Here is a 27,873-nt window from a genome sequence, read left to right as displayed (position 1 = left end):
ACCAGTAGATGCTATTTCTTTTGAGATTTGTGGTTAAGGAAAAAGAGTGAACTGAGTAACTTGTGTGAGTTCACTCAGTGAGTAAGTACCAGAGTGTTGTCAAGAGAACAAAGTATAACATCCTTTGTACCATAGTCACAGTCCTATAGCAGAAATTTAAGAGAGCATAAGGAGAAATGCTTGCTTACCCACTTTGTATTTACTTGCTCTCTGAGAAGTCTACTTCTCATTTATTTCTGGAACACAATTAGATAAACTCTATCTTATCTTTTTCTGAAATAGTTTTTCAAATGTTCCCTTCAGTTGTCTAGTTTGAAGCCTTTGAGGATTAACGCCTTCCAGTTTATGCAAGGGAACTGAACAAAGAAATGAGAATGAACTATAGGATTAAAGGATAAAACTAAAGAAGGTGAGTTAGAAGAATTTGAGTTCAAGGTGCAGATTTAACATAAATAAAATATTAGAGTAATTAGTAGGCATGAAAATGTGGATATCGACCTAACTAGTAAGCATGGAGATATGTGTATTTGTCTAAAACTCATTTCTTCATTTGGAGAAAAAAAGTATTGCTATAATTACTTTTCATGAGAATTTACCAAATTTATGTGTCCAGAATACTGATTATTGTTAAAATGTTTGACCAGAGTGGGAATTTTTTTTATCGTTCTGAACTCTTTCCTATTTTATTCTGTTTAATTCAATATGGTTTCTAAATTTTAATTTGACTTTGTTTTAGAATTTATTTTTCCTTTCACTATAGGAGAAACCCCAGTTCTGTGTTTGAGTGTATAGAATAATTCTACATAGGGAGAATTGCAGTAAACATTATATCCCTGTAATCTACCTTTTATCTGTTAGACAATTAGTGAATGCTGTTGAAGAAATGAGTGAATCCTATAGTTTCTCAGCACCACCTTTTTTGTGTTAAGTCTTATCCTTCTGCATATGTTTCTACATGTAAGAGATTAGTGCATAAACAATTTAACTGAACAAGATTGGTGAAGATCTCGTGCCCGCACCCATGAAAGTTTTCTATAGCTCTATAGTATCTATTATATAGAGCCCATGTTAGGAATGCATATTTTATTACTTGAATAATGTGTTAGCCTCTGACCTCTTCACTATATTGGTTATCTTTCAAACATACAAGGGCTGAGTTCTTTTTCCCTTTAGATCTTAGCATAAATGTCATTGCTTTGGAGAGGCTTTTCCAGCCTATGCCCCCTAAGTTGTTTTCATTCTGTTGTTCTCTATTTGGAACCTCCTTTTTTGTGTGACAGAGACAATTTAAGTTCTCCAAATACCTACATGTCCTCTTATATTTTGGGGCTTCTCTTAGCAATTAGATTGAGGCCATGTGACTACTGGACAATAGATTGTAAAAGGAAGAGACTTTTGGAGCTACTTCCAGACTGAGATGGTTAAAAGTTGTTGTGCCCTCCCCCTTCGCTTCTGTTTTTGTTGCATTGTTCTTGGAAACTAGGTATTACAGATGGTTGTAAATTACAAAAAGTAGGGCAATAGAATTCTTATTGGACTTGAGATGAATAAGAAATAAATACCCTTTTATAAATGACTGGGATTTCAGATTTTTTTAAACCTATAAACTCAGAGATCAAAGAAGCTCACCAAACTCTCAAGGTCATGAAACATGAAGAAAACTATGCCAAAGAACACCATAATCAAATTATTCAAAACCACTGGTTAAAAAAAAAATCTTAAAAGCAATAAGGGGTTTGGGGGAGGGCCTTACATACAAAGGAACAAAGAGGACAGTGACAGAATATTTATTGATAGAAACAATGCAAGCAGGAAGACAATGGAACAATATCTTTAAGAGGAAAAAACAAGAAAACCCGTAAACTTGAAATTCTATACCCAGGGGAAAATACCTTCAAAAACAAAGGCAAAAAGTCTTTTTATCAGACATGTGAGGAAGAGAGCTCAAAACTAAAAACAATTATTTGCTAGAAGACCTATGCTGTAAGAAATATTTAAAGATCTGGGTGTGGTCGCTCATGCTTGTAATCCCTGCACTTTTGGGTGGATCACTTGAGGTCAGGAGTTTGAAACCAGCCTGGCCAACATCGGGAAACCCCATCTCTACTAAAAATACAAAAATTAGCTGGGCATTGTGGTGCACACCTGTATTCACAGCTACTCAGGAGGATGAGACAGGAGGATTGCTTGGACCTGGGAAGTGGAGGTTGCAGTAAGCCAACATCATGCCACTGGACTCCAGCCTGGGCAACAGAGCAAGACTCCATCTCAACAACAACAACAAAAAAGTGATGTTAAGGAAGTCCTTCACCTAGATGGAAATGACACTAGATGGAAATACGGATCTGTCCAAGGAATTAAGAGCTCTGGAAGTGGTAACTACCTGAGTAAATATGTGTTATTCATGTATATATATGTTATAATATATTGTTCTTATTCTTATTACTCAGATTATTTTAGAAGATAATTAATGTTTAGCCAAAACCAAAAACAATGTAGTTTGTGGTTTGTAACATACAATTAAAACATGTGGCAACAATAGCACAAAAGTTTGTATGGAAGAAATGCTGGAATATTATTGTTTGATTCATGTAATATATGTGAAATGACATAATATTGCTTAAAGGTAGCCTGTGATAAGTTAAACATGTATAATATGAAACCAAAAGCAACCACAAAAATAACACAACAAAGAGTTATAACTAATAAGCCAACAAAGAAGAAAAAGTAGAATGATCACAGATATTCAGCTAATCTAAAGGAGTACAGAACAATGGAGAAAAGACAACAAAGATGTTAAATTTATTCCTAGAAAATGTAATGTAAATAATCCAATTAAACATCAGAGGTTGTCAAATTGGATAAAAATCAAGTCCCAACTGTATGTTGCTTACATGAAACTACACCTTAACTGTAGGGACACAGGGAGGTTAAAGCAAAAGAGTGGGAAATCGAAAACTGGAAGAGCTATTTAATATGAAAGTATATTTCAGAGCAGAAAATATTACTTGGGATGAAGAGGTCATTTGATAATAATTAAGGAGCTGGTTTATCAAAAGTAAATAGCAATCTTAATATCTTATATACCTAATAAGAAAACTTCAAATTATGTGAACCAAAAGCTAATATAATTGCAAAGAAAAATAATCAAATAAAAAATTATAGCCATGTTTCAAAACCTCTTAATAATGGAGAAAACAAGTAGACAGAAAATCAGTAAAGATATAGAATACTTGTATGATATCAACCAATTTGACATAATTAAAATTTATAGAATGCTCTCTGCCAAATGGCAGATAATACCCTTTCTTCAAGTTAATGTAGATTATTTACCAGTATATACCACATTCTAGACCATAAAACTAATCTCAATTTTAATAGAATTCATGTCACATAAAGCATGTTCTCTGACCACAATGGAATTAAAAATGAGTAACAAAAACATCGGGAAGGTCGGGCACAGTGGCTCATATCTATAAAAATCCCAGCACTTTGGGAGGCTGAGACAGGCAGATCACGAGATCAGGAGATCCAGACTATCCTGGCTAACAAGGTGAAACCCCGTCTCTACTGAAAATACAAAAAATAATCAGCTGGGCGTGGTGGCAGACACCTGTAGTCCCAGCTACTCTGGAGGCTGAAGCAGGAGAATGGCGTGAACCTGGGAGGCGGAGCTTGCAGTGAGCCGAGATCATGCCACTGCACTCCAGCCTGGGCAACAGAGTGAGATTCCGTCTCAAAAAAAGCAAAATAAAACAAAACAAAAAATCTGGAAAATCCCTAAATATTTGAAAAGTAAATAGCACACCTCTAAATAATCCCTGTGTCAAATAAGAAATTTGAAATTGTTTTGAACTTTTTATGAAAATGTAATATCAAAGTTTGTGGGATTCTATTAAAGCAGTACTTAAGGGAAATACACAGCACTAAACACATATCTTAGAAAAGAAAAAAGGTCAGAAATCAGTAATCTCATCTTATACTTTAAGATGATAGGAACATCAGAGCAAAACACAACATAAAGACAAAAAAAAAGAAATAATAAAGATCAGAGCAGAAATTAATGAAATGTAAAATAGAAAATTAATAAAATCAGTAAAACCAAAAGCTGGACCCATCAAGGAAAATAATAGATACAAATGACCAATACCAGGACTTAGGGAGATAATATCACTACAGATTCTACAGATATTAAAAGGGCAGTAAGGGAATATTCTGAATAACATTATGGCAATTAATTTGACAAGTTAGATGAAATGGACAACTTCCTTGAAAGATACAGATTACCAAAGCTCATTCAAAAAGAAATGTCTTAATAGCTCTGTTAAGCAATTGACTTTGTAGTTCAAATCCATTCCACAGTGAAAGCTCTATGTCCAGATGGCATCCCTGGTGAATTCTACCAAATATTTAAGGAAGAATAATGATAAAGAGGAGGGAACGCTTTCTAACATATTGTGTGAGCCAGCATTACTCTGATAACTAAACACCTTGCAAAGGCATTACAAGAAAGGAAAATTACAAGTTGGTATCCTTCATGAAAATAGATTCGAAAGGTATTAATAAAACATTAACAAATCAAATCTAACAATTTAGAAAACAATTCATCATGACCAAATGTGTTTTATTTCAGGAATCCAATGTGATTTAACATTAGAACAGTAAACAATGTATTTCACCATATTAACAAGCTAAAAATGAAAATCATATAATCATTTCCGTAGATACAGATAAAGTACTGACTAAATTTCATCATCAATTCCTGATGAGAAACTTTCAAGTAACTAATAATAGAAGAGAACTCTTTCAAGCTGATAAAGGGAATGTATGAAAAATCTGTAGGCGACACCATAATTGCTTATGAAACACTGAATGTTTTCCTCTTACAATCAGGAAGGTTAAGGATGTCCACTATTACCATGTCTGTTTAACATTGCACTGAAAGTTCTAACTAGCACAATAAGACAAGAAAAGCAGATGACATGATTGTCTATGTGGAAAATTCAAGGTAATCCATGAAAAAAAAAAACAGCTGCTAGTACTAATAAGTGAGTTTAGCAAGATTGAATGATACAAGCTTAATATAGAGGAATTGATTTTCTGTATACTTTCAATCAGATATTGAAATTTTAAATGTACAGTTATAATAGCATCAAAAATATGAAATCTTTAGGCATAAATTTGACAAACGATGGGAAAAATCTGTATATTAAAAATTACAGAACATTCCTGAGACAAACTAAAGGAGGCCTAAATAAATGGATCAATAAACCATGTTATGAAACAGAAGATTAAATATTGTTAAAATACCAATTTTCCTCAAACTGATTTGTAGGTTCAAGGTGACCTTAGTAAAAACTTGGGAGAAACTGAGTAAAATTCATATGGGATTATGGTTTTATAGTTACATATATGTATATATATGTGTATATATTTGTATATATGTATATGTATATATCAAAGCCTATCAAATTGTACACTCTAAATGTATGCAGTCTATTATATTCAAATATTCTTCAGTAAAGCTGTTTTTTGAAAACCCAAATCTACTGGAAATAGAAAAAATGCAATAAAACTATATAGTAAAGGACTCAAAAGAATGGCAAGCACAGGACACAGGATGCAGTTTATATCTGTTTGGAGCAGGACAGAGGATGAACTAATTGGGTAGACTATAAGGTTAACTATAGATTAAGGTTAAATATAGATGAAGGTCATAACTTTTGTTTGGGGTAGTAGATTTGCATATGCCTAATTTATTATGAAAAACTAATTTAATTGCATTGTGTTTGGACCAATATTGAGGTTGTGTCACAAGCCCATGAATTACGATTAATCCAATTTCTGCATTTGAAGTTCATTCAAAGAAAAAATACCCGATATTTTGTTTCAAATTCTTTTTGACATTATTTGTGTAGTCACCTAGAAACAAAGACATCCTCACAATATTATTAACCAACTTAAAAAAAAAAAACTGTCTCAGAGGGAGGTTTATATCAAAGAATTTATGAGCAAGGGGAAGAAAAGTGGAACACTCTTTTGCATGTAAAATATGTTAACCACATGATGGCAGCATTGAGCAATCAGTGTTTCTCTTCCTTTTTTTTTTTTTTTTAAAGATTAATGATTTACACTGGAAGGTGAGTAAATCACTGAGATATAATTTACATAACAGTGGGACTGGTTGGTGTCTGTAGCCACTTATGTCTCTCTCTCTCTTTCATATTCATGTGGAAACCATGCCCAGAGATTTTTAGCCACTCAACTCTATAGAATTACATCTTTTTGAACAGTTATTATCAAAATTTTGTTATATCATCTAACTTGAGATGATTTACTTTTCACAATATCTTCAAAATCATGAATTTTTTGAACAACAATAGTTACTTATTTATTTTTCATATTTTTTTTCTTTACCATTATATCCTCATCTGTTTTTGAGTGTATTCAGCCAGAAATGATGACAAAGCATTTATCAAAATAAAAAGGCCCTATGGAAGATGGATATTTCTCTGTACAAAGTATTTTAAAATATCTAGTTATATGATAGTTTTCTGACCCTCATCATTCATTTACCAGGTCAACGAATATTTATCTAGAATTTATTTAACTCTGTAGTAGGTACTGGGGGAAAGGTACCTTTTAGTCAGGGTAGTGACCAAGTAGTCAGAAAGCAGTTTGAGACTAAATCACTGTCCTTGAAAAGTTTGCAGACAAGGTTCCCAAAACAACATCTTTTCTTTCTCCTTGTGTGTTTAAAAGACACTTATTAGAATTGGCATGTTCACTAATCTCAGTGTTTTCTTCTATAGAATATACACTATTTCAAGGACAGTACTGTATATTTGACAGAAGTTACCAAGGGCTCAATAAATCAAGGTGTCCTTAACATTGCTTACAAGAACAAGATAATTTAAGGGTCTCCATATACTCTTCAGGTCACTTAAGAGAATTATATAGGGTAAAGGTTAGCAACCTTTGCATGATGTGTAGGTTCCAATTTCATTAATTTTTTTTTTTTTATTATACTTTAAGTTCTAGGGTACATGTGCATAACGTGCAGGTTTGTTACATATGTATACTTGTGCCATGTTGGTGGGCTGCACCCATCAACTCGTCAGCACCCATCAATTCATTATTTATATCATGTATAACTCCCAATGCAATCCCTCCCCCCTCCCCCCTCCCCATGATAGGCCCCAGTGTGTGATGTTCCCCTTCCCGAGTCCAAGTGATCTCATTGTTCAATTCCCACCTATGAGTGAGAACATGCGGTGTTTGGTTTTCTGTTCTTGTGATAGTTTGCTAAGAATGATGGTTTCCAGCTGCATCCATGTCCCTACAAAGGACGCAAACTCATCCTTTTTGATGGCTGCATAGTATTCCATGGTGTATATGTGCCACATTTTCTTAATCCAGTCTGTCACAGATGGACATTTGGGTTGATTCCAAGTCTTTGCTATTGTGAATAGTGCCGCAATAAACATACGTGTGCATGTGTCTTTATAGCAGCATGATTTATAATCCTTTGGGTATATACCCAGTAGTGGGATGGCTGGGTCATATGGTACATCTAGTTCTAGATCCTTGAGGAATTGCCATACTGTTTTCCATAATGGTTGAACTAGTTTACAATCCCACTAACAGTGTAAAAGTGTTCCTATTTCTCCACATCCTCTCCAACACCTGTTGTTTCCTGACTTTTTAATGATTGCCATTCTAACTGGTGTGAGATGGTATCTCATTATGGTTTTGATTTGCATTTCTCTGATGGCGAGTGATGATGAGCATTTTTTCATGTGTCTGTTGGCTGTATGAATGTCTTCTTTTGAGAAATGTCTGTTCATATCCTTTGCCCACTTTTTGATGGGGTTGTTTTTTTCTTGTATATTTGTTTGAGTTCTTTGTAGATTCTGGATATTAGCCCTTTGTCAGATGAGTAGATTGCAAAAATTTTCTCCCATTCTGTAGGTTGCCTGTTCACTCTGATGGTAGTTTCTTTTGCTGTGCAGAAGCTCTTTAATTTAATTAGATCCCATTTGTCAATTTTGGCTTTTGCTGCCGTTGCTTTTGGTGTTTTAGACATGAAGTCCTTGCCCATGCCTATTTCCTGAATGGTACTACCTAGATTTTCTTCTAGGGCTTTTATGGTATTGGGTCTAACATTTAAGTCTCTAATACATCTTGAATTAATCTTCGTCTAAGGAGTAAGGAAAGGATCCAGTTTCAGCTTTCTACTTATGGCTAGCCAATTTTCCCAGCACCATTTATTAAATAGGGAATCCTTTCCCCATTTCTTGTTTCTCTCAGGTTTGTCAAAATTAGATGGCTGTAGATGTGTGGTATTATTTCTGAGGACTCTGTTCTGTTCCATTGGTCTATATCTCTGGTTTTTTTTTTTTTTTTTTTGTTTACATCCTATGAAGTAAGCCTGCCTGGGGATATCCTGGGGTAGTTTTCATGGCTGTAGGAGAGGCTCAGCAGAGTGGAGAGCCAGACCCACCTTTTTCCGGCCTAGAGAACACCTTCCGGTCCACCTCCAAACTTCACTGTGTTCTCAGATTTCAGGGGTGGAGTAGCTCAGCAAGGTTAGAGTCTGTTCCCATTCCTTTTCTGTCCCCTTGTCCCTTGATGATGAAACAACTCTTAAATAATATTGGGAAAGTGGTAGGCATCTGATAAGTATTTGCTGTCTTGAAATCTTGATGTAGATCCTAGAGGGTGCAGCTTAAATATTTATTGGCTGGAGAACAGTGAGCACAGTTTCCAAAAGTATCTCTCATTTACTCCTAGAAAATAAACCATGAGAGACTATAGGTAGTTTGAGTAGGCAGACATTTATTCCATTAAAATATAAATTCCAGAGGCAAGAATTTTGTCTGTTTGCCTCACTTATGTATTCATTTTTGTTTTCTGTTTTTTTTTGAGACAGAGTCTTACTCTGTTGCCCAGGCTGGAGTGCAGTGATCTCGGCTCCCGAATTCAGGTGATTCTCCTGACTCAGCTTCCCGAGTAGCTGGGATTACAGGTGCCGGCCACCATGCCCGTCTTAATTTTAGTATTTTTAGTAGAGATGGGGCTTCACCATGTTGGCCAGGCTGGTCTCGAACTTCTAACCCCAGGTGATCCTCCAACCTCACCCTCCTGAAGTGTTGGGATTACAGACATGAGCCACTGCACCTGACCCTCACTTATATATTCTAAACCCTTACTGATAATATGGTAGACATTCAGTAAATATTTGTTGAGTAAATAAATGAGTGAATTTTCAAGGGCATTGTATACACACTCAGGATGTGGACTTTGATCTATTAGCATAAAGCTTTACCTGGATTTTTTTTTTAATATCCAGAAAGGAAGAAGTAAATGAAAAATAAGAAACATGAATCTTTCACCTTAGCTTTATGTTGGAGGATGTAATAGTACCAGATAGCCAATAAGGTAGATGCAACAATATAAAAAAAAAAAAACTATGATTTTTAATGTAAGCCACCTTTGGTTTTTCTTTATATTTATATTTTTATTTATTTATTTATTTATTTTGAGATGGAGTCTCACACTGTTGCCCGGGCTGGAGTGCATTGGCTTGATCTTAGCTCACTGCAATCTTTGCCTCCCGGGTTCAAGCGATTCTCCTGCCTCAGCCTCCCGAATAGCTGGGATTACAGGCATCTGCCACCATGCCCAGGTAATTTTTTTGTATTTTTAAGGTTTTGTATTTTTAGGGTTTCACCATGTTGGCCAGGCTGGTCTCGAACTCCTGACCACATGATTCAACCACCTCGGCCTCCCAAAGTGCTGGGATTACAGGCATGAGCCACAATGCCTGACATCTTTATATTTTTAAAAGGAGAATGTTAGAGGATATAGAAGGATCAGACATGTTTTCCTTATGGCAGCCTGTTTTTCTAACTGTGTCCAGCTGCCCACTAATTTTGTCTCAGTTTCTTCATCTATAAATTAGGGTTAATAGTAGCCATTTATTCAATAAGTATTTATTGAGTGCCTCTATGGTCCAGGCACTATTATTTGTACTGCGGATCAGTGAAAAAAAAAAAAAAAAAGACAGGAATTTCTGTCCTTGTGAGTAGCAGAGGAGGCGGTAATAAAAAATAAATATAATAAATAAACAAATATATTTACTAGATGTTGATATGCTATCGGAAAAAAGAAAGAAGTATAGCATGGTAGGAGGGATCAGGATGTTGGAGGAGAGGTTGTATTTTTATCTGACCCCCTCCCAACGTGTTGTTATAAAAAATTCAAACATACAGAAAAACTAAAAGACTGGTACAATGAACACTCATATGCCTTCAAACTAGATTCTGTAGTTGTTAACATTATATTATATTTGTTTTGTCACATACCTGTCCATTTATTCATTCACCTATCCATTTTATTTTTGAAGCAGTTAAAGGTAAGAATACTTAATGTACCCCTAAAACTTCAGTGTATACATCATTAAGGTTTATTATTTATGTTATGTGAAATTTACATGAATTGAAATGTACACATCTTATATGTACTGTTCCATAAGTTTTGAAAAATGCAGACTCTCATGTAATCTAAATCCCTATCATATTATAGAACATTTTTGTCAACTGAGTTTCCTCATGCCCCTTCCCAGTCAGTCGCTATCTCTGTCTTTCATCTTCACACTCAGGTAACCACTGTTCTGATTTTTTTTTATCACATACATATTCCATTTGAATATCTTACTTTGTAAAGTGGCTGTTTAAGTATTTAGCTCTTTTAAAAATGTTATTTATCTTTTAATGATTTAACTTTGAGTGTTATATATATATATCTATATATATATATATCTGGTTACAAGTTCTTTAACTGATAGGTGTTTTGCGAGTATCTTCTCCCAGTCTTTGGCTTACCTGTACATTTTCTTAATGGTGCCTTTTGATGAGCATAAGATTTTAATTTTTCTTAAGTTTAATTGGTAATATTTTTATTTTGTGCTTTATGTGTTTTGTGTTATTTTAAAGAAACCTTTGCTTACACCCAGCACACAATGATATTCTTCTAAATTTTCACCTAGAAACTATATAATTTTAACTTTTTTGTTTAGATTTCTAATTGATTTCTAGTTAATTTTTCTGTGTAGTATGAAATAGTCATCATAGTAAGTTTTGCCCCCCAACCCCCTACAATATAGCTGCCTAGCTGTTCAAGTACTGTTTGTTGAAAACACTTTCCTTTCACATTGAATTACTATGGCATTTTTGTAGCATTCACATTTTATAAGTGTGACTCTAAAGCTGGGCTCTCTTTTCTTATTCCATTGATCTATTTGTCTGTTCTTATGCCAGTATCACACTGTCTAGATTACTGTAGCTTTGTAGCAAGTCTTGAAGTCAGGTGTAGTCAATCTTCTAACTGTTTTCAAGACTGCTTTGGATATTCTAAGTCCTTTAAATCTTGATATACATTTAAGAATCTAACAAAAAACCACATGGGATTGTGATTGAGATGATTGCGATGACTCTATAAATCAGTTTGGGAATTGACATCTTGCCATTATTGAGTCTTCCAATCTTTGAACATGGTATGCCTTTTATTTATTTATGTCATTTGTCAGCAATCTTTTGTAGTTCTTATTCTCAAATTTTTAAAAATTTACTCCTAAGCATTTTATGATTTGTCAGCTATTGTAAAGAGTATTTAGAATGTTTCAGTTTTCTGAGAGTTACTGCTTGTATCAGAATTCAATTGTTTTCTTATATTGACTTTGTAATGTTGCTTAATTCACTTTATTAGTTGTATTAATTGTTTTATAAATTTTTAAGCACGCTCTGCATAAACAACTGTGCCATCTGTGACCAGAGAGTTTACTTCTTGTATTCTGATCTCTATGCCTCTTTATTTTTTCGTTATCTTGTTGCACCCACTAGGCCCTCTAACAAAGCATTAACTAAAAATTGTGGGAGTGGACCTTATTCAGATCTTGAGGGAAAAGATTCAGTATTTCACTATTAAGTAGGATGTTAACTGTAAAGTTTTTTGTAAATGGCTGTATCAAATTGAGGACTTAAAGATTTGTTTCTCCTCTGGTGAACCACAGGTAGAATCTCTGGTAAGTTCTCTTATCCTTAGATGAGCTCCTTGGGATTTGTTTCCTGTGTGTTTGTTCAGGGGTCATTCAGAGATACAGAATTTGTATACAATGCATGGGTCTCCTCTCTGTGGCTTTCTCGTTTCCTGGATATACTGCTTCAATTTTCAACTATGGTATTAGCCTCAAACTTCATCTTTTGATTTCTTAAGCAAGTAGGACTGAATATTTCTGTCCAAATTCTAGCTGTCCTGTAGCTAGAAAAGTTTTTAAAGTGGAGAACTCTTTCAGTGATTTTTTTTCTTTCAGCTATCTACTTTCTTCTACATCTGTTTGTTTTTAGTGACTTTCCATTTTTTTCAGATAGTTGTTTTTGGATTTTTTTAAAAAATGATTTTACTGAAGTTTGCAGTTGTTTTCTGTAAGAAGTTCAGTCCAACATAAGCTACTTCACAATCACTAGAAACTGAACCTATAGTTTTAAATAGTGTGGTCAGAATTGTCCTCACTGATGTTAATTAAGTTCAGCCTAAAGCTGCCTCCTTACATATTTAAGTTCAGCCTAAAGGTTTTTCTATATAGTGTGAACTATACCAAGTGGAGGTGTAAACCAATCGTGGCCCACACCTGTGCCAGTCACTGAGTTTTAGTCAATCAAATGTAGCCACCTGCATGAACCATGTTCAAATAAGGCAAACACTGAGCTGTAACTAATCCAGTTGTTTCTGTACCTCACTTCTGATTTCTGTGTATCATGTCCCCTTTTTGTATATAAATCTTCTTCTACCACGTGGCTATGCTGGAGTCTCTCTGAATCTGCTGTGATTCTGGGGGCTGCCCAATTCATTAATTGTTCATTGCTCAATTAAACCTCTTTAAATTTAATTTGGCTGAAGTGTTTCTTTTAACAGTGAGAATGTGGTATTTAAGGAAACATTTGAAAGAAGGGAGGGATTTAGCCCAGTGACAGTTCTTTTTTAGAAAAGCCTTCCAGGCAAATAGAAAGCTATAGCTAAGGTGGCAAAATGCCTCATATTTTCAAGGAACATCTGCTTGATGTATACTAACAGCTTGATGCTCACAGACTGAGAGAAGAGGAGAGTAACCAGTGATGGAATTAGACACATAGTTATAGTTTTGGTGCAGTAAAAATCATGTAGAGCCTTGTTTGCAATTGTTAAGGTAATAACATTACAGGGTTTTGAGAAAAGCAGTGTGATCAAATGTGCATTTCAAAGGTATAACTCTATTGCTATTTTGTGAATAAATTGTATGGTTGCACATATAGAAGAAGGAAACTAATTAGGAAGCTGTTTCAAGAATTGACAGAAAGAATAATGTTCACTCAAAGTAGAGTAGTATCATGAACGTAGTAAGACTGATAAAGTGCTAGATATATTATTATGAAGAAATCCAACAGATTTTCCAGTGGTTTGGTTGTTATGTGTAAGAGAAAGAGGGATATTTAAGATGACTCCAGGTTTTCTTGGCAAGTAGCATAGAAGGATGGGTTTCCCATTGTGAACCTGGAATATTTGAGACAAGTCTCAGTTTATTTTGCCAAGGTTGAAGACAGGCACCCATGACACAGACTCAGAGTCCTGACAACATGTGCCCAAGGTAGTTGGGCCACACCTTGGTTTTATACATTTTAGGGAGACATGAGACATCAATCAACATATGTAAGAAGTATATTGGCTCCATCCAGAAAGGCGGGGACAACTTGAAGTGGGGGAGGAGTCTTCCAGGTCACAGGTAGGTGAGAGACAAATGGTTTTATTCTTTTGAGTTTCTGACAAGCCTTTCCAAAAGAAGCAATCAGAACATGCATCTATCTCAGTGAGCAGAGGGATGACTTTGAATAGAATGGGAGGCAGATTTGCCCTGAGCAGTTCCCAGCGTGAATTTTCCCTTTAGCTTAGTGATTTTGGGGGCCCAAGATATTTTTTTCACACCATCAACTGAGATGGAGTAGTTATAAGTGAATCAGTTTAAGACAGACTGTGTCCTAAAAGGCTCACATTCATAAATGATAGAGATAATTAAACAACTAATATCATTAACTGAACTAGTGTGCTAAGTACTTTTTATAGCCATTCCATGGGAAAGCAGAGGAAAAAAATATTATTTCTATTTGTGATCATTTCAAAAGGGAGCAATTGATCAATGCATTGAAGAATGAATAGGATATGAAAAAAACTGAGAGGAGAGAATTACTAGTGAAAAAAATCATCATGAGCAGTAGCAATGCAAAAGTTAATGGTAAGGGCTTGGGAAAAGGACATGGTTTGGTGTGACTAGAGTGCAGGGCATGTGATGATGATGGTTGGTAAAAGTATGGAACACATACAGAAGAGACTATAGAAAGAATAAGCAAAAGGACACAATGTTTACTATACTGATGAGCTTGCACTTATCCAACAGATGTGGGGTAAGTGGAAGGTGGTATTTTTAAACAGTAATGTAAAAATCTGTAGGTAAAAAATAAGCCAGTAATTTGTTTGTTCCCTTTTTTTCTGTTCATTGTCCAAAGGCAATTAAGCATATTATAAATAAATCCTGAAAATATATATTCAGTGGCCAGGTGCAGTGGCTCATGCCTGTAATCCCAGCACTTTGGGAGGCCGAGGCAGGTGGATCACGAGGTCAGGAGTTTGAGACCAGCCTGGCCAATATGGTGAAACCCCGTCTCTACTAAAAATACAAAAATTAGCCAGGCATGGTGGCACGTGCCTGTAGTCCCAGCTACTCGGGAGGCTGAGGCAGAAGAATCTACTGAACCCAGGAGGCAGAGGTTGCAGTGACTTGAGATTACACCACTATACTCCAGTCTGGACAACAGAGTGAGACTCTGTCTCAAATAAATAAATAAATAAATAAATAAATAATAACCCATACAAAATGTGTATTCATTCAGTATAGTAAATCTACAGTGAGGTCCCTGAAGGTATTATATCTAAGCTGTTTTATTGCAGTGGTTCATATTTTGATTTGATGAGTTCTGTTTTTCCTATCATGATTTAATGACTTTTCATAACTTTAAATGGAAGGGGGAAAAACACAAAGTGAATAAAACCAGTTTTATCATTCATTTGGGTAAGATGTTAAGTGGTGTGTCGTTTACCAGTGTATCCTGTGAATCAAACATGTTGTATAACTGTTGTGAGAAAATTGATGCTATTGAGTCTTGTGATCGTTTTTTCTGTTCAAGTCATGTGCCCCAAGGGTGAGATTTTGGGAGACTTTTAGTAACAGTCAGTCACAAACAGGAAATGTATTTATTTCTCTTACTCATATAACAAAAGGAAGTAGGATTACCTGTAATCCTAAATGTAAAATGTTTGATGCTTTTTTGTATGTGTTTAGACAAGTATTAATCTAGGAATAGTGTTATATTTGGAGCCCTAGGAGAAACAATACATTTCTTGGGATATTTTAGAGCTATCAAATGTCTTATTAGGAGTCAGGAGGGATGCCTCTGTGAATTTAATTTTTGAATGGTATTTACAATGATTAATATTTATTATGACTTCTGTATAAAACAAAAGGAAAAACTGATCTTAAAACAAAAGGATATGGATTTAAATTCTGGATTCTTAGTAGTAATGTGAGATTGACTGTAACTCCTTGAGCTTGTCTTTAAAATGGGCATGATCATATCTTTTCTACTTTCATCCCCAGTAACTATGAAGATTAAAAGGAAATTGATATAAAGTTAATATAATCATTGTAAAGCACTTTTTAAATGTTAGAGTAGTTCAGATTATTGCTATATACTGTATACTACATAATAATAGGTAGATCTCTCCTGGAAAAAGATATATGTTAGATTTAATACACTGCTGAGATAACAGAGTTACATAAAAATGATAAATGAATTGGTTTTCTTGATTTTTATGATCTTCACTTTTTTCATCTACTCATATGAAGCTCTTTTCCTTTTAGATTCAGGTTTTATGAATCCACTGTACCTTTTGTATGTCCACTCATCTGTCTTTTAAACTACTAATACTTAAATACTTAAGACAAACCAAAATGGTGATCTGAATTATGATCTGAGTTGAAGTTGGCATATACAAGAGGACAGATCTGTACCTCTGGTCTCTAATTCTGGCTTCCAGATTTTCAGATGCTTACATTTCTTATCAAGTATTTCAGCTGGTGTGTGAAATGAAATATTTGTTATAGCTTTAATGTTATTTTCCCTGAATAGGAGCGCAAACAATGGTAGATGGCAAAATTCAGTGTAATTCAGGCTTATTGTTTGGAGAATGGTTCTTAAAATCTACAAAGAGTCCTTGTTGAGTTCTTTTCAATCAGTAGCACAGCCCATGCATATATTAGCCAGTTTTGAACTTAGAAATAAACTAATTTGAGTCCTAGCTGAAAATAGATACTTCAAATATGGTTGTTTTTCTTTACATATATACAAATTTTCATTTCATTGTAAAAAATATCCATGTCATGAAGATTCTGCATGAATGATAGGTGATTTAAAAATGACTTATCATCATCATCACCTAGATTTTTTTGTAAAAGAACCACTATTTTTACCCTGCTAAAACATTATAGACTGAATGCAGTTACTACAAGTGAAAAACTATTGAATGAAGAGACTTTCCAAAGACTCAGTTTCTATTTGAATAAGATTCAAATGAATACTTTATATATTTAAAGGACTTTTGTCCTTTAAAATTAATTAATTCATTATGGTTAATTGACTTGACTTATAGTAAGGTAGCAGTAGCACACTTTTAGAATACAAAAGATATAAAGCCCAAGGCATAGCTTTCTGCAAAGTTTGAACTTGGACTTTTATAATGTTTTAAGGAATTATGTCTAAATCGCATTATATAATGGCCAAAGAAACTTTTACATAGAGAATATACTTTTAATATATAGGCACATGGCTTAATTGTTAGGTTAGTGGTAAGTTAAACTACTCTGCATAGAGGAATAGGAGCCTGTTTTATATTTCTATACTTACTTTTAAAAAATGAGATGACTGGCATCCCATATTTCATTTGATTAGTTTATTACTCAGGTTGTGTTATTTTTCTTCCATATAGCAAATCGTAGTAATATTTTTTGTTTTACTGTGACAATGCTTTAGAGAAAAGATGTGTGTGCGCACATGTTTTATATTAACTTTTTTGTTATGTCATTTAAGAGGAAGCTAAGAACTCATGATGTTATGACTATTCTTTTTTTGTTTGTTTGTTTTGAGACGGAGTCTCGCTCTGTCGCCCGGGCTGGAGTGCAGTGGCCGGATCTCAGCTCACTGCAAGCTCCGCCTCCCGGGTTCACGCCATTCTCCTGTCTCAGCCTCCGAGTAGCTGGGACTACAGGCGCCCGCCACCTCGCCCGGCTAGTTTTTTGTATTTTTTTTTTTCAGTAGAGACGGGGTTTCACCGTGTTAGCCAGGATGGTCTCGATCTCCTGACCTCGTGATCCGCCCGTCTTGGCCTCCCAAAGTGCTGGGATTACAGGCTTGAGCCACCGCGCCCGGCCGTTATGACTATTCTTAACAGTAACAAACCCCTTTTAATCTCCAGTGGTCAAAGTATTTAATAGAAGGTTATTAGTAGAACTGTCTTGTGTCAGAGAAATGTGGATTCAAACCCTGTAAATATACAAACTTACTGAAACAAAGGCATGACACCTGGCTATTACCAGATCTCATTGGTATTTTTTAATTCACAATTTTTTTTCTTTCACTGGTCCAGCCACTTTGACTCTGGAATAGCATATACTCCAGCTGCAGTTCATTACAGCTATCAGTCAAGAGCACTTTGGCTTACTATTTTGGTGGCAAATAGTAATAATAATAGTGACTTTACACCTTTCTTGGAACTAAATTATAAGTGATGTGGCTTTGGATTCTCAGATTTCATTTTTCAGGCTACCAAATAAATAACGATTTTAAAATTAGAAAAATTTTATTTATTTTTCAGAACATGTTGATGAGCGAATGATATGCAATGGAATTGCCCCAGAAAAAGATGTAGATGGATTTCATATTATCAATATTGGAAGATTGTGCCTTGATCAGCATTCTCTCATACCTGCCACTGCCAGTGCTGTTTGGGAAATAATAAAAAGAACAGGTTGGTAACTTGTGGTCTTCAGGACATGGATGCTAGGTGCTGAGCTGAGCATTTGTGCACTGAGACTTGATGGGACCACCTCAGTCCTGTAGAGTGGCAGAAAATCATAAGCCATAAAACATAAGTCTATAGAGAGATATAAAATTGTAGAAGTCAAAACATAATCCAATCCTGGCTAACAGGGTGAAACCCCATCTCTACTGAAAATACAAAAAATTAGCTGGGCATGGTGGTGGGCACCTGTAGTCCCAGCTACTCGGGAGGCTGAGGAAGGAGAATGGCATGAACCTGGGAGGTGGAGCTTGCAGTGAGCCGAGATCATGCCACTGCACTCCAGCCTGGGCGACAGAGCAAGACTCTGTCTCAAAAACAAAACAAACAAGCAGAAAAAAAAATCCAAAATAAAATAAAATGAAGAACATTAGCCAGGCTATATATAACTGCAGTTGCAACTTATAGGAAGTGACTTTTCCACATAGTGGTGGTATATGTCTACCTTTAAAATATAAACTTCATGCATTGTGATGAAAAGTTTTCTGAAATATATTTTTCTGTACCTTTAAAAATATGTGCTGATCATATAGTTATCATTCCTATTGACTTGGATTTTCATTTTAAACATTTATTCTTGTACTGTACTGGATCTGGTAATGCTCTTACAGTGTATATAGATGTTTACCTCTATGTTAATTAACCCAAATTGCCTTATACATTAATGATTTTCCTACCTCCATCATTGTTACTTCTATTTTTGGCAGCATTTTCTGCTTTCTAATCTGTTTTCTGAGAAAGAAAAACTTCCAAGAGAAAACTGATCCTAGAATCATACTCTTACAGTGTTAGTATTGGAAAATCCTTAGTTCTAACTTCTTTGCTTTACTTCTGAAGAAACTTAGTGGAAAAGAAGTAGAAGGTTCTACAGGCTTTATTTTTTACATATTTCTAAGTCTGTAAGTTTAGTGCTTCTTTCCTATGGAGTAAAATGCATGAGCTTTGTGAAAAATGCCTCTTTTTTCACTTGTTTTTGTTCCAGCGTTGCTCAAAATTTGATTGCCAATTAAGTTCGACATTGCTGTACTTTGCTTATTTTATAATTAGCAGTTAACATATGTTAAGACTCTACTCTTCTAACTCTTAATGTGAATCTCAGTGTTTAATAGTAACTTAACATCAACTTAAGAATGTCTGTGTTTTTTAATGAGGACATAATCAGAGAAGTGCCAAATCGAAGCATAAAATGAATTATTTATAAATAATGAATGTGCTCATATTATAGATAAGCCACATAATAATTCAGATTTAATTAGAAATATTTAAAAGAATGTTTCAGTTGGCTGTACAAATGTTTAATTTACTTCTTGTTATCAATTCTGTATTTAAACCTAACTCTGTATTTTAAGGAATTCAGACCTTTGGAAAAAATGTGGTTGTGGCTGGAAGATCCAAGAATGTAGGGATGCCCATTGCCATGCTTTTACACACTGATGGAGAGCATGAACGGCCAGGAGGTAGGTAGGACCTTGCAGATTCTACACTCTCTCGCAATGTTCTTCTTACATCATCAAGAAAACACTTTTGATAATGCAACTTATTATATATGTGGGTTTATGCAGTTCAAAGTCTCCTTTATTCCTCATTTAGTGATGTGAGAGTCTTGAAAGTGACTATAGGAATTACTGAAAATATATGGCCTTTTTCTCTATTTCTTTTCTTTTGGCTATATGTACTTTGTTTAAATAATTAATGATCAGACATTAAGAAAGGTGCAAAGCTACTAGATAACAAACAATTCACGTGTCTCAGGAAATAGAAAACAAGACATCTCTTGGATGTAGAATTCCTATAGTGGCAAGGTCTTAGCACTTTAGAAATTAGCTAGTTAGTTTATTTTACAGAAAAGAAAGCTGAGGCTTAGAGTTATTATCTGATTATATAGGTTAAACAAATAGTCATTGTCCTATGAGTACTAGTGACACTCCAAGTCACTGACAAAGCCCAGGAAGATGTGTTAGCCTTAGAGAACATGCAGCTATTCCAGGTGTTGGTCATCTGAACATCATCCCAAGACCTTGGTTTCTTCAGCAGCCTAATAGCTAGATACAGAAAAACTCCCCAGAAATGTGTGGGGGTCTGTCCTACAGACCCTGACCCAACGATGGATGAATAAAGTACACTGACACACAGATATTCTGCTTTGCCAGTCCAGCCGAGCATCTGGGCCACTTACAGACTCCACACAAAATGCTGTAAACAGTTGTGACTGTGATCTCAATCAGTCAGCAAGACTTGCATTTATTCAGTAAAGATTAATTGACAAAGGCTTGAGTCAACACCACCAGAGTGTAATTGACATTGTGGACTTCCCAAGTAGAAGGCAATTAAGCACCCATGTAAGATCAAAGGTTAGTCTTAGGACCACAAGAGTAAACAAGCTAGTTAGGTAAACTCTCCACATTCCTTTGTTTCTACTCTAGTTTACTTAACTAAAGGTAAGGGGACAAGGTTGCCTTCAGACAGATTTATACTGAAGTTATGCAAACCCTCAGACCTTCCAAGAGGGTTTGTGGCTATTAAAACTAAAATTTTTCCCACCAGCCTGACTGAACCACCACAGAGATGGAAATGGGGATAGAATGAAAAGGAAATCCAGCAAAGAGGTGATGGGGCATTGTTCGTGGTTGTCTGAGCCAGTGCTGTGGGAGGAGGGCACAAGGGTAATTCACCTCATCACTGTCTACTAAATTCTGCCTCTTGTTCTAATCTAGGTAAAACAACAAGTTCATGTTCTTAATAGAAGTAGTTATTGGTCTATCTATGTGTTAGAGACGTTTTGTACTTTCTTTACCATTTATTACTTCTCATCTTTCTCCCCCTAATTTTTGATACAGTACTTCATTGGTTTCTCTAATTCCAAAGAAGAGGATGGGCTACTTTTTTGCTTTCTAATATTTAACCAGAATGATCGACACCTATGTGCTCATCATGTACAACTCATGCACACATGCATGCACATATACAGCATATATAGATATAGAGATTTATTATTAACCTTGTTGAATTTGAGTTTCCTGATCTCAAACTTGCAATAATACTTGTTTTAGGATCTTGATTGACATGATACTTATGACATAATTTTTAAAACACAAAGCCCTGTAGAAAAATAATTCCAGTAATAACATCTAAAATGATGATGACACTTTTGAATATTATTTTCCCTTTCTATGCCTAAAGAGCTAAATATTGCCAGAAATCAATACATATATGTATATGAATCACAGTAAATTAAGACTTGTTAATGACTCCAGATAACTTTAAAAAGCCTTAGTTTTGAAGAGCTCTTAGATAGCCCAAATCCAGTGGTGTGACAGTTTTCATGGTACACATCTCCAAAGTTGCATTCCTAGCTTCACTGTTGACTTCCAGCTTAGTCTATTGTTGCTTATCTCTTTCTCTCTCTCTGTATAATAAAGATATTGATTCTTATTTGCCTTTATGTAATAATTTCTGTGTCTTACCTAAGCAAGGTGCATTAGTCTGTTCTCACATGGCTGTAAAGACATACCTAAGACTGGGTAGTTTCTAAAGAAAAGATGCTTAATTTGTTCACAGTTCTGCAGGCTGTACCAGAAGCTTGGAGGCATCTCCTTGGCCTTTACGAAGGCCTCAGGAAGTATATAATTGTGGCAGAAGGCAAAGGGGAAGCCAGCATTTCTTATGGCTGGAGCAGGAAGAAGAGAAGGGGGAGGTGCCATACACTTTTAAACAACCAGATATCATGAGAACTCACTGTTGCAATAACAGCACCAAGGGAGACGGTGTTAAATCATGAGAGAGTGCTCCCATGATCCGGTTACCTCCCACCAGGCCCCACCTCCAACACTGGGGATTATAATTGAAAGTGAGATTTGGGTGAGATTCCTGCTCCAGTCATATCACAAAATAAAACAATCATTAATGTTTACCTAAGTAAACTATTTCTTCTTGGAAAATTTTGACCAAGAGCCAGTTTGCAGGGTTTTGTTTTGTTTTTCATTTGCAACGTTGTTTTTATCTGTAACATAACAAGCAACAGTGTATTGCTCCGTGATTTGCTCAGTACTTTCTCTTAAACCATCCTAATTAATTCTCAGTAATCCTAGCATATATTAATGTTATTCCCATTTTACAGCTAAAGGAAATGAGCTTTAGAGAATTTAGAGGACTCATCTAAGGCCATGCAAGGAAACAGGCATTCTGGGGAGCTGGGTTCTGACTTTCTGGTTAAGAGGATAGACATGGAGTCAAACCCCCTCCATTATCAAACCCTGTGACCTTGGGCAAGTCATTTAATCTCTGTAGGCCTCCCCTTTCCTCATCTGTAAAATGTCAATAATATTAATATCTCAACTTGGTTATTGTGAAAAGTAAATGAAATATTAATGTAAATTACTAATTACTGTGCCTAACATATAGTAAGTTAAGTAAGCTATTGGTGCACGTAACTGTGGCAGTTAGCATTATTACTATTATTACAGTTAAGTCAATAATAATCTGTAGCTGTTCTAACTATGGTGTGTGAAGTAACATGATCTGAGATTAATTATGTGATTTTTACCTTTATTTGAATTTTATTTTCTTCTGGTGGATTTTGTATTTGCATTTTTTGGATCATATCTGATCTTTTCTGTAAAAGATTGAATAAACTCAAAATTTATAAAAGTTTATAATGTATTTGATTAGAAATAGGACATCACAACTATCCAAATAGTACTTTACAATGTATTTTTAATAGGCATCAATATATTGCATGCTAATTTCTTGATAAATTTCAATCTTGAATTATATATTTGTCTATAAAATACCTATCAAAATTAATTTACCTCTTTTATATGCAATTTTAAACTAGATTATCCTGTGAATTAAACATATTACTTTATTTTTTATCATCTATGATTTATTTATGGATGCATACATATGCAGTAAAAGCAGTAAAGGAAGCATTAGAAAGATAAACACAAATTCATGGTGGCAGTGACCTCTGGGGAAAGAATTATAGGATGAAATCATATATACTTTAAAAAGTATTATACTTTGTGTTATGAAATATTCTCATTTGAATGCATGTTAAAATGGAATAAGTTATAATACTGGTTACTTAGAAACCAGATAATTAAACTTACCTTTATTATAGTGGTACCTGGTTGCCGTTAGAATTACAGTATCTAAAAGGTAACAAATTATACTAAAAATGACATTGGAAGATTTGCAACATGGGTGGTTTTTAATCTCATGCATATTTAAGAGGAGTATGATGACATATATTGTTAATATAATGAATCATTGAGAGCTGCTTACTGAAGGTTTGGAGTCTGTGGGAAAGTTAATATTTCAAACATGCATGTCTGTTAGGGCAATAATTATGGGCAGTGACTCCATGGATTGTTAGCTAATGAAGATAATGAAGGAGGATTAACTCGGCAAATGCATATCTATAGAACTTGTTCTAATGACACAATGTTGAGCATTCAGCTCACGCTGTGTATTTATTTCTTTGCCAGAAGACATGCAGAACCCTAATGATTCATTTTTGTCTTAAAGCCAAAGGTAATTGTACTAGAAGAAAAATGGCCATACTGTAATTTAGCTTGATTAATATGTGTCTACCTATGGCTAGCTTTTAGTTTTGTTATTAAGGACATGGATCCTAGCTGTTTTTTGAGTATTGTTTTTTAATTCCCCAAGGGCTTGAAATATTTAGCGGAGTGAGAATGTGCTAAAATCTTAAAGTAAAGGGGTAGTGCTGACACTCAATACAACAAGGAGGCAAGGAAGGAGTTACCTTCTGGTGAGAACAGACTGTCACAGAAGGCTTTGCAGAGGATGTAGCACTTTAGCTGCTATGTAGCTTATAGAGAGTAGGTGAGAGATGATTCCTATCCTCCCAGTGCTATAGTCTTGGTGGTGGTGATGGGGAAGCAAGGGGATATGATATACAAGTATGGGTAATTTAAATTTTATATAGTCAATGGCACAAAATAAAATTTGGCATCCCCAAGTAAACATTCTATGTGCTTCTCAAAACTCATGGCTAATTAAGGTGACATAAAGAGAATGAGCTCCACTAATTATTAGAATGTTTGAGTACCATTGTGACCACCTGTAGATCATTGTATATTTGTAATCAAACACAAGTGCAGATGCTCTCTGCTTGTATAGTCCGATTAACAAGAGCAAGACCTGGTAGAAAGACAGTAACTTTATTAACCAAAACTAGTAAAAAAAAAAAAAAAAAAAGGAGCTGCCAGATTCCTATCCAAAGTAAGTGCTCTGATTTGGGGTGGGGTGGTGGTGGAAGGCAGAGGTTTAAAAAGGGAAAACTTGATAAAGCAGGCATGCAAGAATTGGGTGGAGTAAATGTCTATGTGTCTTGTTCTGATAGCTAACTTGGGTCCCAGTCCAGCTGGATCGTGGGCTGATGTCATTTCGACAATGACTGGGTTGTTAACTAACGGCCTTGAAGTAACCTCTGGAATTTTACGGCTGGGTCTCCAGACTTGGTCTTTCTGTCTCAAGATTAGCTCCTGGAATTTCTAAGAAGGCACATAATTAGATATTAACATATGGTTAGATAGATATGAAGGGAGGATATACCATGAGAAAGGGAGAGATGTGGAGTCTTTTTTTTAAGGCTAAGGAAAGGCTTCTGCAGTTTTCCTCAAGGTTGTATCTTGAAACCCAAGAGAAAGAAAAAAAAGTTGAAAATGCATTTTAAAGTTAAGCTGCCCAGTTACATTTTTTTTTTTTTTTACTTCTTTGTATGCAGTCATCTATCAGTTTCACTTTCTTTCAGAATGAAATCTGAATACCATTGGTTTTAGCATAGTGTCTTTATTTTTAGATTTAAAATGGGGAAGTAAGAAAGTCTCCAATTTCTCTAAAACATTTTTTTTTCCTTCAAGATTACAAAGTACCATAATGACCAAGGCATTATAGTTACTAACAGTCATGAGAGGATATATAATCAGATTTTATTTCAAATACTTTTATTTTAATTTTGAATTTTTATTTTTGAGACAGGGCCTCACTCTGTCACCCAGACTGCAGTTAATGGCATGATCACGGCTCACTGCAGCCTCAACTTCCTGGGCACAAGTGATCCTCCTGTTGGGAGCACAGTTGTTGGGACCACAGGGGCACACCACCACACCCAGATAATTGTTTGTATTTTTTGTAGAGATGGGGGGTCTCCTTATGTTGCCCAGGCTGGTCTCGAACTCCTGAGCTCAAGCAGTCTGCCTGCCTCAACCTCTCAAAATGTTGAGATTACAGACGTGAGCCACCGCACCAAGCCTCATATTCTTAGAGTAAGTTTCTCTCGGCATACTTTTATTTCTAAGTAGGACATCTCATCTAATTAGGTGAGATTTCCTTAATTAGCCACAACATGGAATTGTATGCTGCTCCTTTGACTAAAAGGTTCTGGCATCATTGGAGTAACATTGATGCTGGCTCATTTTTAAAGAGTATTTTGACAGGGCCAGCAACCACCTGGTTTTGCTTAGAGTCCAGTGGGTCTGGTGTTGTTCTTGATTTTATTCAGCCAGTACTCATCTAGTACTTATTCTCTGGGAAACGCTGTGTGATACAGCTGAATCCCACAGAAAAAGACTTAGTCCTGCCTCTCCGGAAGTTGACAGTCTGAATCATCAGGATTCATCTTTGCAGTGGGTGTTTTCTGAAGGCACTGCCTCTGCATTGGCATTCAGTTTTCACACTCGAGCTGTGCTGCTACAGCAACTTACTCTATCTCAGGTAGTTTTTCAAGAGGCACCCTATCTAAATGGAACATGACAATAATTTTTGCCAGTTGAATGCTTTCTCTTTGTGAGAATTAACCCCAGTTGTGAAAAAGTTTTTTTTTTTTTTTTTTTTTTTCTTTCCAGCCTGGAAGTTTTATCTCCCACTACAGGACATAATAACACAGTAGTGGAAGCTTGAGGCAGTGCAACGTGATGTGAGTGGTATGTGTGATTAAGCTCAGCCTGGTGGCAGGTTGGGCCAAGCTCTTTTAGGTTTCAAAGAGAGGAGCCAAATAGGAACGCCTAGGAATGCAGGAGTCATGCAAAGTGATCACACCACTGAGACTGACACTCTTAGTCTTATTGGCAGTGGAGTGGAGTGGGATGTTTGCTGCCTCTGAGGAAGGAACCATTGTCTAACTGGGGCAGGGGATGGCAAGAATTTAGTCTCTGCCACTCTCATCCCACTACCCCCAGCTTAGAAGGAAAAGATGTTGGGGATATTATGTTCTGTGATGTCTCTATGTTGATTAGACTTTACTGCATTACATATTTGAATTTGGGTAGTGGAAGACTGTAGAAAAGACCAAATGATAGTTCTATTCTCATTTTCTAAATTGAATAATAGGAGCACTGTTTCATTTTCAGTGTCTTCTAAATTCAGCCATTTAGTATCTGCACAGCACTGCACCTGAAAATTATGTATTACTATCAGACAACTGGGACTATTACACCGTTGAAAAGAACAGTAAAGCTTATTTTAAATGGAGAGAGGAGTCCAAATCTTTTTCTTTCAATTCCTCTCTTTCTCCATGACTTCATAGTATTGTAGGACATTTTTCTTAATTCAGCTAAAAGCTGAGTTCTCGTCACACAACCAGGAAAAATTAGGTTTGTGGACACATAAAAGGGTGAGAAAAATGGAATTTACTGGATGAAAAGGAAAAACTCAGCAAAGTGAGAAGGATTCCTGTTAACAGGCCCAAATCTTACCAGTTGAGTCTCAGGTTACCACCCAGGAACAGAAGAGGCCAGACTCCTCCCATCTGCAAATGGCATGAACTTCCATGGCTCCAACCCATTCTCCCAGAGCGCCACCCAGTCAGAGGTTCTCCAAGGAGCCCTTTTTCCTTGGCTGATTCATTTCTCCCTCTACAGAAGTACATCTAACTGCCATTAGAATAAGGATAGTGATAAGGGCAAAGACTGATCTTAACTGCTTGCTGCTGACAGGGGGTGCCGTTTTGAGGAAATGTCAGTCCAGTCTGCCTCAGAAGCTTATCTAAGGGTCCCCAGCAGAAGAGGCCATTGTATGAGGCTCCAGTTGCATGACCGTTTGGAGTTTGATGGCCTGCAGGGGAGAAGAGACAAACTGGATTATTAGAAAACATGTATCAAAACAAAACAAGTAGGAGCAAGGACAGCTCACAAATCCTAGACCTTTTACTGGTTTGCACAGGGAGAGTGAGGCCAAAAGCCTGACATTAAAAAACAAAAAACAAAACAATACAAAAAAAACCCTTTAAGTTCTGGGATACATGTGCAGAACATGCAGGTTTCTTACATAGGTGTACGTGTGCCATGATGGTTTGCTGCACCCATTAACCCGTCATCTACATTAGGTATTTCTCCTAATGTTATCCCTCACCTTGCCCCCTACCACCCAACAGGCCCTGGTGTGTGATGTTTCCCTCCCTGTGTCCATGTGTTCTCATTGTTCAACTCCCACTTATGAGTGGGAACATGTGGTGTTTGGTTTTCTGTTCCTGTGTTAGTTTGCTGAGAATGATGGTTTCTAGCTTCATCCATGTCCCTGCAAAGAACATGAACTCATTCTTTTTTATGGCTGCATAGTATTCCATGGTGTATATGTGCCACATTTTCTTTATCGAGTATATCATTGATGGGCATTTGGGTTGGTTCC

At 35.8% G+C, this 27,873-nt stretch overlaps 1 protein-coding gene across 5 annotated transcripts in view; it reads left to right on the top strand.

Annotated features, from left to right (window-relative positions):
* The window catches only part of MTHFD2L (methylenetetrahydrofolate dehydrogenase (NADP+ dependent) 2 like), a 147,677-nt gene that overhangs the window by 22,725 nt on the left and 97,079 nt on the right, over positions 1 to 27,873 (top strand). For all 5 annotated transcript variants that reach the window (XR_004437970.1, XM_033214439.1, XM_033214435.1 and 2 more), the window contains 2 exons: positions 18,019 to 18,171; positions 19,572 to 19,679. Coding sequence is in view for 4 of the 5 variants with exons in the window: in XM_033214439.1 (XP_033070330.1) it covers positions 18,019 to 18,171; positions 19,572 to 19,679 (261 nt within the window). In the remaining variant the exon portion in view is untranslated. The remainder of the gene's footprint in view (positions 1 to 18,018; positions 18,172 to 19,571; positions 19,680 to 27,873) is intronic.

Source organism: Trachypithecus francoisi, unplaced genomic scaffold (genome assembly GCF_009764315.1).
Source record: "Trachypithecus francoisi isolate TF-2019V2 unplaced genomic scaffold, Tfra_2.0 Lachesis_group1, whole genome shotgun sequence".
In the NCBI taxonomy this organism is placed as follows: Eukaryota; Metazoa; Chordata; class Mammalia; order Primates; family Cercopithecidae; genus Trachypithecus; species Trachypithecus francoisi.
Note: the sequence above shows the minus strand (reverse complement) of the source record. Positions and strands in the feature narration are given on the sequence as shown.